Genomic DNA, 16,765 nt, shown 5'->3' on the forward strand with positions numbered 1-16,765 from the left:
TCAATAAAATGGCTGTTGGAGGTCATGTATTAAAACCTCAAGGAATATGTCCAGCTAGAGTTGGCGATCCCAAGACCATGCTGCATCCAGTCCATGGTTCACGCTTTCAAAATGCTACCCAACAAGTTCCAGTTCCCATTATGTTTCACCCATTGCAGTCACACACACCCCGACAAAGCTTAAACCTATTACAATAGAGGTCTGTCATAAAAGCTGCTGCTCACAGTTGTGTTGAGCTTAGAGGTGGGAAGGGCCATGAATTAGGTGGGGTGTTGGCATACCTATGTCATGGTGCTTTCCCAACTCCACTAGCATTACGTACTGGCCAGGAAGGCCCTTAGTCTACCTTCCATCCTGATGTCAATTGAGGCCCAAGTCACCAAATAAGATCCTCCTATGAGCCTCATTCTGCTGAAATTGACCCAGTTGTAGGCAGACTTGTCCCCATGCAGTGTCTACTACAACTGCTACCTTAAGGGCCGCTTGTCACCTCCAGGATCAGGTCCCTCAGCCAAAGGTAATCAGTGCCTGATCGAGAGATTGGATGGGCAGGGGACTACCTGCTTGTAGCCACACACCACCCTTGTTTCTGACCATTTGCCTTCCCTTGTCCCCAACCTCGCCAACTCACCCATCCCCTCCCATCATTTCTCACCTTTGTCATAGGTCTTTTGCAATTTTAGGACTCCAGGGTGTGGGGAAGGGACTGTACATTGTGATGTGATTGAAAGCAAAAGGCCAGTGATTCTTTGGTAGCTCTCACTGGGTAGCTCTTCCACCCCTAGTCTCTTAATTCCAGGGGAAAGGCCACTTTTGACCTCTGTATGACTGATTAGCCTCTGGTTTGCCAGCCTCCCCTGGAAGAGACACTGGGCGTTTCTCAGATCTCCAGCCAGAAGTTGAGACTCCTGGTGCCCCAACTAGAGTGCAGTCCTGCCCTCTGACGTGATTTTGTGTGTTTCCAGGCAAATGCTGCTGCAGCTATCTTGGACAAAAAACAACGCTCTTTTGATAAAATGATGTCAGAATGGCAGCAGAAATATGAAGAATTGCAAGTTGAACTTGACAGCTCACAAAAGGAATGCAGGAGCTACGTGACAGAAGTGTTTAAACTGAGAACAGTTTATGAAGAGAGTATTGAGCAACTCGAGACTGTGAAGAAGGACAACAAGAATCTCCAAGGTGGGAATCTGTCATTCATCATAAAACCTTTTCATAACTGAAGACAACATTTTGCCATCCCTAAGTATTCAGGAGTCCTTTTAGTACTCAACACAAATTAAACAGAACTACGTTGGATTAATAGCTTACATCTCGCATGTAGACACACTCAAAAGGTTACGTAGAGACATGCACACAATTACACAAACATGCAGATGCAAAGTTTACATTCAGGCAGACACAACACACATACACTCTCTCTGTCAGACACACACACACACACTCACACACACGCTTTCTCACATACATATACACACACACACACACGATTACATGCAGAATAAATATACAACATTCTTTCACTTTGTTTAGCAGGACTACTGTGATGTGGCAGAAAAATGTTTCCTTATATCTCACAGATGAACAACATGTTTCATATTTTCTAACATTATCTGAAAATATAAACAACTTGCTAAAATTTTGCTGAAGTAATTATTCCTCAATCAATTTTTGCCACCAAACATTACACTTATGATTCAGCCCTGAAACAGATTGACTATATAAAACAGTAAAATTTAATAGAGTCTTAGAGCCATACAGCATGAAAACAGATCCTTCGGTCCAACCAGTCCATGCCAAACATAATCCCAAATTAAATTAATCCCACCTGCCTGCCCCTGACCCACATCCTCCCAAACCTTTCCCATGTACTTATCCAAATGTCTTTTAAATGTTGCAACTGTATCCACACCCACCACTTCCTCAGGAAGTTTATCCCACAAGTGAACCATCCTCTGCGTAAAACATTCACCTCTCATGTCTTTTTTAAATCTCTCTCCTCTCACCTTCAAAGTGTGTCCTCCAGTCTTAAATCCTCCATCCTAGGGAAAAGACCATTAACTCTGTCTATACCTCTGATTATTTTATAAATTTCTATCAGGTAGCATCTCAATATCCTATGCTCCAGTGAACAATGACCCTACTATCCAGCCTTTCTTTATAACACAAACCTTTCATACCCGGCAACATCCTGATAAATCTCTTCTGAACTCCCTCCAGTTTGATAATATCCTTCCTGTAACTGGAAGACCAGAACTGGCCACAGTTTTCCAGAAGAGACCTCACCAATGTCTCCTAATGCATGAATCAGCTATCACAACTGAGCAAAATAAAGTAATTTCAGTTCTTGGTTTTCAAAATTAAAATATTTTAACTTTGCTATTTTTTTCCTTTTGCCAATCCTATCGCAATGCAATAAGTTACAGAAGCTGTTTACCTTGATACTTTGATTTTGACAGAACCACAAACAATGATGCTCCAAAGGCCATGACTTATTAATAAGTATCACAGCAAGGAGCCTCAGTATTTGAATAACTCACTTCACAATACCAGGGTCAAATCTACCATATTTTATTTTGTTTTATACTGTGTGAAGTGTTTTAATGACATATACGATCTTGACAGAGTGAATGTGGAAAGGTTATTTCATTTTATGGGAGAATTTGGAAAAGGGGGGGTCATTGCTTCAAATAAATAAGGATACGCCCATTTAAAATTGAGACAACATGAAATATTTTCTCTCAGAGGGACATGAGACTTCAACTTCCTCAAAAGAGGACAGAAGCAGAGTCTTTGAATATTGCTAAGGCAGAGATAGATTTTTGTTAGGCAAAGGAGTGAAAGGTTACAGGGAACAAACAGGAATACGGAATAATCAGATCAGCCATGATATTATTGAATGGCAGAGGAGGCTTTAATGGCCAAGTGGCCTGTCTGTGTCCTTAATTCATATGTTCTTGCCAAGGCTGCAACTTAGCCAGTATCACAATAGATTCCTTTATCATCATGTGAATTAGATTAGATTAGATTAGATTCCCTATGGTATGGAAACAAGCCATACAGCCCAGTAAATCCATACAGACCCTCTGAAGAGTAACCAACCCAGACCCATTCCCCTGCTCTATGTTTACCCCTGACTAATGCACCTAACACTATGGGCAATTTAGCATGACCAATTCACCTAACCTGCACATCTTTGGATTGTGGGAAGAAACCAGAGCACCCGGAGGAAACCCACACAGACACGAGGAGAATGTGCAAACTCCACACAGATAGTTGCCCGAGGCAGGAATCGAACGTTGGTCCCTGGTGCTGTGAGGCAGCAGTGCTAACCACTGAGCCACCATGCTGCCCATCACAAGAACCCATATGAAGTCACTGGGGTGGTTTAGTTGTTGTGCCAAAGTGTAAAATGTGTTGCTGAGAATCATCATTTCTCTTGGTTTTACAGGCACAGAAACAGGCTGCCAACTTGTTATCACCCATCTGACACTATTGTTCTGACTCAAAATCAGTAATACCTCATAGCATAGACTAGCTCACTGACAGGTCTGTCCATTTAAGGCACATTATTTTGACAATTTCACACTTTTTCAAACAGAAATTAAGGAAAGTGACATTCAATATTTTCCAAAAGCCTGATTTCTCCCATGGTTAGAATTTTGATTTGAACAATTACTTCACTCAAATTTCACTGTGCAATTTTCTGTGCTCTTTTAGATGAGATTAAGGAACTGGTGGACCAGCTTACTGAGGGTGGAAAGAGTGTGCACGAGCTACAGAAATTGAAGAAAAAGCTGGAAGTTCAAAGGGATGAGCTGCAAATAGCTCTGGAAGAGGCTGAAAGTTCACTGGAGGTAATGGACTCTGATTCAATGAATATCACTTAGAGCAAATGATCCAGTTACAATAAAAATGTATTTCGTATTATAGGAAGGATGAGCACAGGTTGGGAACTGCTCCAAATGTGTATTTGCCCAAAGTAAGCAACAGACAAGCACATATCATTTGCTGATCATTTTAAACCAGCAAGGGTTACAGGTTTGTTCAATCAATCACAAAACTGAATTACTTTGTGACAACACTAACATCTTTTGTCTATATATGAATTGGATCCAAAATCTGACTTAGACCTGACTTCATATGGATTCTTGTGATGCTGTAGTAGTGTCCATACCTCTGAGGTAGGTGGCCCAGATTCAAGGAGGACTGCAGAATCGAGAGTGTGGTGCTGGAAAAGCACAGCAGGTCAGGCAGCATCCAAAGAGCAGGAGAATCAATGTTTTGGACATAAGCCCTTTATCAGGAAACATCGACTCTCCTGCGCCTTGCATGCTGCCCGACTGGATGTGCTTTTCCAACACCACAATCTCAGCCCAGTTTCAAGTTTCACCTGCTTCAGAGGAATGCTCTATCATGGGGCGGCACGGTGGCTCAGTGGTTAGCAATGCTGACTCACAGCACCAGGATCCCAGGTTCGATTCTACCCTTGGGCGACTGTGTGGAGTTTGCACATTCTCCCCATGTCTGCGTGGGTTTCCTCTAGGTGCTCCGGTTTCCTCCCATAGTCCAAAGATATGCAGGTCAGGTGAATTAGCCATGCTAAATTGCCCATAATGTTGGGTGCATTGGTCAGAGGGAAATGGGTCGGGGTGGGTTACTCTTCAGTGTGGACTGGTTGGGCCGAAGGGCCTGTTTCCACACTGTAGGGGATCTAATCTATGTTTGAAGAGGTCTAAGTATCAAAAACAAAATTAGACCTGACTTCAGAAATAATTAGAGTGAGGATCCCTGGTGGATAGCGTTTCATTGTAATGAACTTGGAACTACTTCAGGCTCTGACTCACAGTTTTGCATTGATGCTAAGCTTTGTGATGTACATGTGCTAATTGGCTAGTTTCGTGGGTGAAGGGCACAAGTGGGTAAACCATCATTATCCTTTGCTGAATAAAAACCAAAAGAACTGCAGATGCAATATAAATCAGAAACAAAAACAGAAATCACTGGAAAAGCTCAACAGGTCTGGCAGCATCTGTGAAGAGAAATCAGTATTAATGTTTCAGGTCTGATAACCCTTCCTCAGAACTACTGGTAGCTAGGAAAATGTCAGTTTTTATGCAGAAGATAGAGTGGGGCAAGGGGGTAAGGAGAATCCCCACAGATTATTTACTTCTTACCCCCCTCCCCCTGCTCTATCTTCTGTATAAAAACCAACATTTTCCTAGCTACAGTCAGTTCTGAGGAAGGGTCATTGGACCTGAAACATTAACACTGATTTCTCTTCACAGATGCTGCCAGACATGCTGAGCTGTTCCAGCAATTTCTGTATTATTATCCTTTGTTGGGCTGTCACATCAGTTGACTGTTCTATTGAGTGGACAGAATGCAATAGTACAAAATTGTAAATGCAAAATGTTTTGCACAACAATAGACCAGTACCTCATGAACACAGTAATGCCATGACCCAGTCAAATTTTAAATCACATTTAAGCGATAAGTGATCTTCTACCTCGCTGGGAAATAATACCATTCTATAATTGTTTCTAGCTCCACATCATACTGTATTGCTAAAAGTCCAGGCTTGCATTCACCCTAAACTTCTTCGGCTGACTAATGTGGGAACAGTTTTTAGCCTTCATCTCTGGAACTCTCCATCTTCCTCAGTTTTCAGCCTGATCATCCTTCAGATTCTGACCTTGTGGCTCAATTTCCTTATTTACCTCTTATTTATAGGACCCCAGAGACTTCATTTTATTGGTCACACCTCGAAGCAAGTTCCAGTTGTTTGTTTCTTGATTCAGTGAACTTACCTTTCTGGGCTGACTGGATTTGGTTGTTTTGTTGTCTTTAGGCAGAGGAGGCCAAAGTGGTGCGGATTCAGCTGGAGTTGGCCCAGGTGAAGGCAGACATTGAGAGGAGAATCCATGAGAAAGAAGAGGAATTTGAAGCCACAAGGTACGCACTGCAATGAAATCCTGTCGGTCCGCGCCTTTCAAACAAACTGATTTTGATTGAAGCTAAAACATTACACCAAGTTTTAGAATTAATCTCTGCATTAATGACTTCGACAATGAGAATTAAAACTTGCCTTCACTATAACAGTATCAATTTCATATTCAGTGCTTCCCCTGTCGCAGCAGTTTTCTTTCTCAACAAAGAAGGTGGTTGCATGGATTTGGGTAAAGGTGTCTCTATGACATTTTGCCACTGATGATCACTGCTAATAAGGTTTCTGACACCTTTCTCCATGAATTTACAGAAAGAACCACCAGCGTGCCATTGAATCACTGCAGGCCAGCTTAGAAGTTGAGACCAAGGGCCGTGCTGAGGCACTCAGGCTGAAGAAGAAAATGGAAGCTGATGTCAATGAGATGGAAATCCAACTGGAACATGCAAACAAAAACAACGCCGAGTTGGTTAAAACCCTGAAGAAACTGCAGCAACAACTCAAGGTACAGATGGGTTAGAGTCTTTTGTTTGATTACAACATTATTATAATCTTGTCTTGCTAGGAAGGCTGGTGGTTTCATGTTGAAGGGGTAAAGAGAAAGATTGAGATAATTGGGATGAGCTAGATATAACTCTATACATTTAAAGGTTTCTTGACTATGGTAGGATTAAAAATAGATAGCAGCAATTGCATTTTTACAGTGTTCTTAAAGTACAAAACAGTTTCAAGGCTCATTGCAACAATATTATCAAAAGAAAACAAATAAATTAAAACAAGGATTAAGATACACAAGGAGGTCTTCAAACAGACAGAGAGAAAATGTCAGAGTTTAGGGTCTGGATAGAAAATAATGCAACCAAGGTATTGGGAGAAGCACGAGAGTGCAGAGTCAGAGAAGTGCAGAGATTTCAGTGGGCTATTGGAATGTAGGTTCTAGAGACAAGTGAGGTCATGCAATGATTGAAAAGCTGTTATTCTTTAATCAAGCTGTTGCCTGACTAAAAGTCAGCCAGTTAATTTTGGTGCACTCAACAATCTTACTGCTGTCTTTCTTGCTGCCTCAGGATACACAAGCTCAAATGGATGAGGATGCACGTAGACATGAGGAGCTGCGAGAACAGTTTAATCTATCAGAACGACGTATTAGCCTTCTGCAGACAGAGCTGGAAGAACTTCGCAACACCCTGGAATCCAGTGAACGATCTCGCAAGCTCATAGAACAAGAGTTGGTAGAAATAACTGAACGATACAATGAACTCAACGTACAGGTAACTACTGGAGGCAAAGACCCAAATGATTAAAGAGTGCTAATTAAAAAGGATGGATCAATATTTTAAAGTAGCAAAGGAATTTCATATCAAGACATGAAATGATGTTCCACCATCATAATATCTTTATGAAGCACTTTAGAATCCAGATTATTGATTGTTTCAAAATCTCTTTGTTACTCTCTCTACATGAGTCATTGCTAAAATCATTCTGAACAATCCCTGTAATGTTCTTAAATTATACAGATCTGCAAGACAAGATTGGCTACAAGTTAACATTAGATTCTCAAATTCACTGTGGAAAATGGGAGCATAATTCTGATGTTATACATTTGCTTTTCTGAGTTTGAAATCAAGTCCCGTTACTACATTGTGAAATGTTATAATAAATTAACATTTTTGGACCATTGAGATCTCTTCGGAATAGAAATGACCTGTTTAAGAGGGACAGGTTCCACCTGAATTGGAAGGGGGCCAATATCCTTACTGGAAAACTTGCTGGTGCTACACGGGAGGCTTTAAACTAGTAAAGGGGAGAAAAGGCTAAGGCTGGTTCAGTAGATAGGGGGAGCAAGTCCAATAATCAAGGCAGATAAGAGCTTGGCAGAAAACAAGGAAAGTTAAACTACATTTATTTCACTGCAAGAGGCCTGAAAGGTAAGGCAGATGAACTCAGTTAAAGTTCTAAAAAGTTAAAGTTCTAAATTGAAGTAAGACCAATTTTGACAGTATTAGACAGAAACTTTCAAAAGTTGATTGGGGGAGGCTATTTGCAGGAAAAATGATTGTTGGGAAGTGGGAGTGAAGGACAAAGCTGATTGGTGTAGGGAATTCTGGATGACTAGAGAACTTAATACTTTGGTCAAGAAAAAGAAACAGGCATCAGGTTTCAACAGCTGGGATTGAATGAATTCCTAGAGGAGTACAAGGGGAGTAGGAGTATCCAAAGAAGGGAAATCAGGAGGGCTATAGAGGACATGAGATAGCTTTGCTAAATAGAATTAAGGAGAATCCAAAGAGATTCTATAAATACATTAAGGACAAAACAGTAACTACAGAGGGAATAGGGCCCCTTGAAGATTAACATGGCTGTTTATGTGTGGAACCACAGGAGATGGGTGAGATACTAAACAAAATATTTGTGTCTGTATTTATTGTGGAGAACGAGTGTGGAAGCTAGGGAATTTGGGAAATAAACTGTCATGTCTTTAAAAGAGTTTATATTACACAAGAGGAGATGTTAAAATGCATAAAGCTAGACAAATCCTGGGACCTGATCAAGTGTTACTCGGAACTTTCCAGGAAACTAGGGAAGAGATTTCTGGACCCTTTGCTGAGATATTTATATCATCAATAGCCACAGTTGGGGTGCTGGAAGACTGGAGGTTGGCTAATGTGGGACCATTATTTAAGAAAGGCTGTAAGAAAAAGCCAGGGAACTATAGTTTAGTGAGCCTTACATCAGGGATGGATAAGTTATTGTAGGGAATTCTGAGGGACAGGATTAACATGCATTTGGAAAGGCAAGGATTGACTAGGCAGAGTCAGCATGGCTTTGTGCATGGCAAATCATGTCTTACTAACTGGATTGATTGTTTTGAAGAGGTGACAAAGATTATTGATGAAGGCAGAGCGATTAACGTTGTCTATATGGACTTCAGCAACATGTTTGACAAGGTTCCACATGGTAGACTGGTTAGTAATATTAGATCACATGGGATCCAGGGGAGCTGGCCACTTGAATACAAAATTGGCTCAAAGGTAGGACACAGAAAGTGGTGGTGGAGGGTTGCTTTTCAGGTTGGAGGCCTGTGACCAGTGGTGTGCTACAAGGATTGATGCTGGGTCCACTGCTTTATGTCATTTATATAAATGATTTGGATGTGAACATAGGAGGTATGGTTAGTAAGTTTGCAGGTGGAATCAAAATATGTGGTGTAGTGGACAGTGAAGAAGATTAGAGTCAAGCTGGAAAAGTACAGAAGGTCAGGCAGCATCTAAGGAGCAGGAAAATCGAAGTTTCGGCAAGAGCCCTTCATCAGGAATGAATCTGGGAGCCTCTGGGGTAGAGAGATAAATGGGAGGGGTGGGTAGGGCTGGGGGGAAAGGGAGCTGAGAGTGTGACAGGTAGGTGGAGGTGTGGGTAATGGTGATAGGTTAAAGGGGAGGGTGGAGCAAATGTACGGGTAGGACAGCTGATGGGGGCAGTGCCAAGTTGGGAGGTTGGATGTGGGATAAGGTAGGGGGATGAGGAAATGAGGAAGCTGGTGAAGATTATCTCAGAGTGCAACGGACCTTGATCAGATGAAGCAATGGGCTGAGGAGTGGCAGATGAAGTTTAATTTAGATAAACGTGACGTGGTGCGTTTTGGTAAGGCAAATCAGAGCAGGACTTATACACTTAATGGTAGATCTTGGGGAGTGTTGTCAAAGAAAGAGACCAAGGGGTGTGGGTGCATAGTTCCTTGAAAATGGAGTTGTAGGTATACGAGGTGGTAAAGAAAGTATTTGGCACACTTGCTTTCATTGGTCATAACACTGAATATAGGAATTGGGATATTATGTTGCAGCTGCACAGAACATTGGTAAGGCTACTTTGAGAATACTGTGTACAATTCTGGTTGCCCTTCTACAGGAAGAATATTGTTAAACTTGAGATTGTGCAGGAAAGCTTTACAAGGATGTTGCCAGGACTGGAGGGTTTGAGTTATACAGAGAGAGGCTGTATAGGCTGGGGCTTTTTTTCTGGATTGTTGGAGGCTGAGGGGTGACCTTATAGAGGTTTACAAAATCATGAGGAGCATGGTTAGGGTGAATAGCCAATGTCTTTTTCCTAGGGTGGAGGAGTCCAAAACTAGACGGCACAGGTTTAAGGTGAGAGGAGCAAGATCTGAGGGGTAACTTGTTCACGCAGAGGGTGGTGTATGCATGGAATAAACTGCCCGAGGAAGTGCTGAAGGCAGGTACAATTATAGCATTTAAACGTCGAAAAGTGTGGCACTGGAAAAGCACAGCAGATCAGGCAACATCTGAAGAGCAGAAGAATCGATGTTTTGGGCATAAGACATTCCCGATGAAGAGCTTATGCCCGAAATGTCATTTCTCCTGCTCCTCGGATGCTGTTTGGTCTGCTGTGTTTTTCCAGTGCCATACTTTTTGACTCTGATCTCCAGCATCAGCAGTCCTTACTTCCTCCTAACATTTAAAAACCATCTGAATGGGCATTTGATTAGGAAAGGTTTAGCGGGAAATGGGCCCAGTGCTGGCAAATGAGACTAGATCAGGTAGGAATTTATGGTTGGCATAGATGGGCTGGAACGAAGGGACTGTTCCCATGCTGTATGATTCTATGACTCGATATTAGCTCAGGCCCTGAAGAACGACGTATCAATGAAGAAGGTGGAAGAGACGGGGTAAATGGGAATCAGACTGGGACAAGTTCTTTATTTATTATGGTCAGCTGATCAAACTGGGCAGAATGAATTGTGGCTGTTCAAATCTCTTATTCTCTTTTCCTTTAGAATAGTACTTTGGTGACTTACAAACGTAAGCTGGAAGGGGATCTTCAGTCACTCACAAATGAACATGAAGAACTGATCCATGAGTTCCGTTCTGCTGATGAGAAGGCAAAGAAGGCCATGAGTGATGTAGGTTTATACAACTTGGATCATTGCACAACTTAAATGTTCTTGTCTGCTGAGAAAATACTCATGTCTTATCCATATGACCTAATTTTACTCAGGCTAATTAATTTGTAAATAAAGCAAATGAAACTTTTATTTCCATCCAAGTGAGAATTGGATGTCTTCAGTCTTTTGGCTGTGAATTTAAAAATGAAATCATTGGTCCACGACAGTGTTATTGTTATTTTATAATTCTGATATTGAGTTACATTGAACATGACACGCTGAACGTTTTTAAAGATCACAATATTGAATCTAGATGACCAATTTCTTGCTTCTGACACCTCCTTGTATAGTTTGTAGAGAACACTTGCTGCTGAATCATTGAAACTAGAGTAGATCTCTTGGTTAATGATACATTTTGGTTCAAGCAGGATATGTGTAAAATGGAGGTTATTACTTTCTCTCTTCTGTTTAACTAGGCTGCCCGTATGACTGAGGAACTGCACCAAGAGCAAGAACACTGCATGCACCTGGAAAAGATAAAGAAGAACTTTGAGATTCAAATCAAGGATTTGCAACTGAAGCTGGAAGAAGCTGAACAACAAGCCCTAAAGGGTGGCCGACGTATCATCCAGAAACTGGAGGCAAAGGTGAGGAGAGCAGGATTGATGTAGACCTGGATTACCAAAGAGATAGTTCACCTTTAGACCCTGTTATTCTATTGCACATAAGATGTAAAACAGAAGTAAAACGATTCCATGATCCATGTAATTTGTATGTTAATAGTTTTACAATGCAATATATCCACAATGTGACTTGTATATTTGCAAGAAACTGCATACTTTCATATGCAGGATACTGTCCTTTACAGGCAGAAATAACATGGCCACACACTGCGCCTTTTCCTATTAACCTATTTTCCTATTAGGGGGCAGCCATATCTTGCTGCACTCTCTTCGCAATGCCTCGATCAATGAAAGTCCATACCAATCGATCAGCATCCTCCTTTCCTGCTGTAGATCTGTTTCTGGCCCTCAACTGAAATTAATAGACTTTTGGGGTAAATATAAGTTATTACCTAATCAAATATATTTAATTATAAAGGAAGATTCAGATTGGATTGAAAGAATTCCAGAATATTTAGTGCAAGATAAAGCTGTCCTGCTAGTTAGAATGCATGATCCTATTGGTCCTGAGAAATGGTTATCACTTGTTTAGATGCAATGTTTTCGATATTGACTGGAAAGAGATTTGGACATCTTAAGGTCATAAAGGTGCTACATAAATGCAAATCTTCCTCCCTATATTTTCTTTCTGGTTAACCTAGCCTTAATTTTCATGGTTATCCTTGTCAAATGAAAAACGTGGTATTTATGTAATATTTCTTTGCTGGGCTTTAGATTAAGGAACTGGAATCTGAGCTGGACTCTGAGCAGAAACGCCATGTTGAAACAGTGAAGAATCTCCGCAAGAATGAGCGGCGGCTGAAGGAGCTAATCTTCCAGACTGAGGAAGATCACAAAACCAACCAGCGTATGCAGGAACTGGTGGAGAAACTGCAGAACAAGCTGAAGAGCTACAAGAGGCAGATTGAGGAGTCTGTAAGTGCTGCATTGACCTAACAACAGCTAACAAAAAAAGAGGGGTCAATTCATATCATCATTCAGAACGAACTTGCTCTGAAAGTTCCTCACTCAATTCCTGTGGCTCTCCAACTCCCTCTTTTTTCATTTAAGATTCTGTCAAATTTTAGATTTAGACCTTCTAAGATTTCTTCCCTTGTCTCGTCATGCATATTTTTCATTCAGCTTTGTTTTTATTAACCTTTGTGGTGGCAATAAGGTGGGGCACGCAGTTAGCTTAGATTGCCACGAGATGGTGTAGGATAATGTTAAAGCATGGGCTGAGGTATACTGTATCTGGGGAGAGGCTCCTCGTACTGCCCCTGAGGTGGGACTTAATGGCAAACTAGCAGTGTCAAAAACCAAAACCACCAAAGATGAAATAAGAGAAGATCACAAGCCAACGACTTGCTTTTGGGCACAGCACTGATGAATGAATTAATTGCACCTTCAGGAATTGTTCTGTTTAAAGATACAGGCTGTTGTTGTGGAAAATGTTTGCGTACATTGTTAACAACCCAACTACATCTCATAATAGAATATTCGGAGAATGCAGAACACACTCTTCAAGTAATCTAAATTTCAAACTAACTATTAGAAAGCTGTCTGGTTGATTACATATTTTGAACTGGATACAGCCATCAATGATTCCAAAAACATTGTATTTTTAAAATGACGGCCTCAATTTTGACAGCTGTTTTCCTTTGGTCTCTGGAATAACTAGAGACCCTGAAATTCGTTGAGTTGCCAAGCAGACAGGAATATTGGGAGAAAATAAAACCAAGAACTGCAGATGCTTGAAGATCTGAAGCAAAAACCAAAATTGCTGAAGAAACTCAGCAGGTCTGGCAGCATCTGTGGAGAGAAAGCAGAGGTAATATTTCAAATCCAGTGACCCTTCTCCAGAACTGCAGAAGTGTTGCTCGGGTACCTGGTAATGCTCGCTAGTACTTACCATGCTAGAGTTTCTCCTGGACAAACTTTGCACCAGCACTTAAGCAAAGGGAATTAACATACCCACTCTTTACTTTCTAAACTTGATGATTCTGCAAATATCAAGGTCACTTTTTTGCCCGAGACTTCACTGGTAGAGCTTCCTTGTGGAAGATAATGGAGTTTTCCACTCAGCCTACCAACAGCTTCAGCAAGAAATTAACTAGAGCAAGAAATTTGGGCATTCTGAGCTGCAGCTGTCATTTACCTCCTATAGCATTTGGATTGGAAATTCCACTCCTTCCAGGACAGTGAAGAAAGTCATGGAAGACAGTGCAGGACCATGTGTTTGCCACCTTCCTGGGAATTTCACTGGTCTCTCATTGGGAGGGTGTACTAATTTCTCAGGAAGAAGTAACATTTCTCATAAGAAGGAAGTTGCCAAAGAAGTAATTTGCGAAAGATTCTCCATTTTAGTTAGCGTTGTTTGTGATAGAAAGAGCCTGACATTGACTATGCCACTCACAGCATTTCTTTGCTGTCACTTTCACAGGAGGAACAGGCTAACCAGAGCCTGGCAAAATACAGGAAAACTGTGCACGAGCTGGATGATGCCGAGGAAAGAGCTGGAATGGCCGAGTGTGCGCTGAACAAACTCCGCACCAGGAACCGTGTTTCTGCAAGCAAAGGCTTCAGCACCGTCGAGGTCATCCAGGTGTCTTCCAAATCCACCACGGAGGAGTAGACCCATGCTTTCTCCAACTTGGCTGGTAACTTCAAATTTTCTGACTGTGTCCAAATTGAAGATTAATATTGAAAAATTATTGCCCTTATGACTTTTGATGTGTTTTTGCTTCAACATTTTTCCTAGCTAGTAGCATATCTCTGAGGATAGCCCCTTTGCAACAATGTTGCTAGGTTCTCCAGACTCAAATTATATAATCTTTTTTTAACTGGTATTTTACTTTCTAAATCCTTGGCTAAGGAGTCAGTTAACAGTCAGATGTTATTGTTAAACTCTTGACAGCCAGTAGGTGAATTAGGAGGCTGGAGTCATTGCGTCAAACAGCATTGAAACAGGCCCTTCTACCAAACTTGTTCATGCTGATTCGGCTTGCTGAACTAGTCCTGTTTGTCTGCATTTGGCCCATACCTCTGTAAACCTTTCCTATCCACTTACCTGTCCAACTAACTTTTAAATGTTGCAATTGTAACCACCTCTACCACTTCCCCTGAGATCAATCCTGACTCAGTTTTAGATTTATTTGCAGAGTTGAAAATTACAAACATATAGCTCCGAACTCTACTTCCATAGCTGTGTCAATAAGTGTCTCTTTATGTATGTTCAAGTATTCATCCAATCAATGCCCTCCACTTTTAGATACTTAACCTTAAGTTGTGTAATTAATAGCTAGCACCCTGTGAATGTGAATTATGGGCCAATTTTAAAACATTCACTCATACAGAGTTAAAACCAAACCCTCAGAAGGTTGTGGTTTCAGAGACTTGTCTCTTCTGTGTCACACTGAAGGTGTGGAGGTGATGCCTTTCGGGTGTGATGTTAACCAACGAGATATGAAGAACTGCATTATTTGGAAGAGGTTCAGGTGTATAATCCCTATATGTCCTGCTTGATATTTATTCCCTCATCACATGAATGAAGTAACCTTTGTTCTGCTACTCTGAAAGCTGGGAGTCAAATTAAAATGGAAAATACTGGAAAGACTGAGCAGTTTTGAAAGCAAGTGCACAGAGAGAAACAGAGTAAATATTTTAGGTCAATTACTTTTCATCTGATTTGCTATTTCCAAGATGTTCTATTTTTATTATCATGTAATAAAAAATATCAGATGCTCTTTTACCTCTCAATTGACATGAGACCATTTTGTGCTACATTTCCTGTGGTCAATCTAGTGACTACACCTCAAAAGATTATTGGATGGAAAAAGTTTTAAGATTTCCTGAGGTCATGAAAGGTGCTTTAGAAATGCAAGTTATTCCTCTTTGTCCAGCTGTATTGTTTCAGAAGAACATACGGATTAATTTATAAGGTCCATGACTGAACAAACAAGATGGAAATTGTACTATATTCTCTCTCCACCTCACTTGCTGCCCATCTACACGCCACTGGCTCAGTCATCTTATATCCCTTACACACTGACCATCCGAGTATCAGGAAGTGCTGTAAGCTTGTCCATCATTGGAGGTTTCTTCACTTCATATCTGCATATATTGTCAATTAATTGAAATTGATTGTTATAATTAGTCAACGACTCTATTACTATTGTATTGTGTGACCATCTCAATGCTAGATTGGCATTTTTCATTTTTCACCTAGAAATTTTATGTTCCTGTCAAAGATCCATGAAGCTCAGATCCAATAAAGGAGAGAGAAAAAATGTAAAATTTTAGAAGTATTATAAGTTATTGAGTAATTTACTGATTTTGGTACTGAAGAGATTTCCATCAAACTTAAATTTGTTTAATTTCCTTTCAGGGTGATGCATCTCTTCCAATCCTTCATTGAAGACAATATCTCCTAAACACCTTCCAATCCTTCATTGAAGACAATATCTCCTAAACACCTTCCAATCTTTTCAAAGGGTATTGAAATATTTAGCAGTGAAAAGCTGCAAAAGTAAAGCAATAGTAACACCCAATTGTTGAGCTAATTTGAAGAGGTATACTGTCTTCTATCTGGTAGACTGGGAAACAATCTGTTCTGGTAATGTTGAGGGTTGGAGAGGAAGTTTGCTCCCTCAAGTCAAGGATAGAGTGTGCAGCTTGATGTATAACCTGGCTGATTGTGTAAATACCTGTGCACCTCAATTAACCAAATAAATGTATAGTGCAGCAATGAGCTCTGTGCATTTGTTTTTTGTGTTCATTCAAAAGGAATTTTTGGATTTTGATTCATAGAAATTAAAATCATTTTCACATGTTGCTCTTGCCAGCATTAGATGACTAGTAAAAGACAGTCATAGTATGATAATAAAATATGTTGCTATGTACTTGAGGAAGGGCATAATGAAGACCTAGTAAGCTGCATTGGGAGCGACTGCATGTATCAGATGCTGCAAGGCAACTGGTCAGCCAGATTAAATATATTTTAATTGAATCATCGAGTCATAGAAGTGTACAGCATGGAAACAGACACTTCAGTCCAACCCATCCACGCTGACCAGATATACCATCCCAATCTAGTCCCACCCCTGCCAGCATCTGGCCCATATCCCTCCAAACCCTTCCTATTCATATATCCATCCAAATGCCTTTTAAATGTTGCAATTGTACCAGCCCCCACCACTTCCTCTGGTAGCTCATTCCATACCCGTACCACCATCTGTGTGAAAATGTTGCCCCGTA

General features: G+C 40.8%; 1 protein-coding gene across 1 annotated transcript in view; it reads left to right on the forward strand.

The window, feature by feature from the left end:
- The window catches only part of LOC132825504 (myosin-16-like), a 74,205-nt gene extending 57,946 nt beyond the window's left edge, over nucleotides 1–16,259 (forward strand). Inside the window, exons 35-44 of the mRNA XM_060840839.1 lie at nucleotides 966–1,182; nucleotides 3,721–3,857; nucleotides 5,852–5,955; nucleotides 6,260–6,452; nucleotides 7,015–7,218; nucleotides 10,740–10,865; nucleotides 11,324–11,494; nucleotides 12,245–12,445; nucleotides 13,953–14,169; nucleotides 15,897–16,259. Of these exons, the coding sequence (XP_060696822.1) occupies nucleotides 966–1,182; nucleotides 3,721–3,857; nucleotides 5,852–5,955; nucleotides 6,260–6,452; nucleotides 7,015–7,218; nucleotides 10,740–10,865; nucleotides 11,324–11,494; nucleotides 12,245–12,445; nucleotides 13,953–14,144 (1,545 nt within the window). The 3' untranslated portion in view covers nucleotides 14,145–14,169; nucleotides 15,897–16,259. The remainder of the gene's footprint in view (nucleotides 1–965; nucleotides 1,183–3,720; nucleotides 3,858–5,851; nucleotides 5,956–6,259; nucleotides 6,453–7,014; nucleotides 7,219–10,739; nucleotides 10,866–11,323; nucleotides 11,495–12,244; nucleotides 12,446–13,952; nucleotides 14,170–15,896) is intronic.
- Nucleotides 16,260–16,765: the final 506 nt, after the last annotated feature.

Source organism: Hemiscyllium ocellatum, chromosome 20 (assembly GCF_020745735.1).
Source record: "Hemiscyllium ocellatum isolate sHemOce1 chromosome 20, sHemOce1.pat.X.cur, whole genome shotgun sequence".
In the NCBI taxonomy this organism is placed as follows: Eukaryota; Metazoa; Chordata; class Chondrichthyes; order Orectolobiformes; family Hemiscylliidae; genus Hemiscyllium; species Hemiscyllium ocellatum.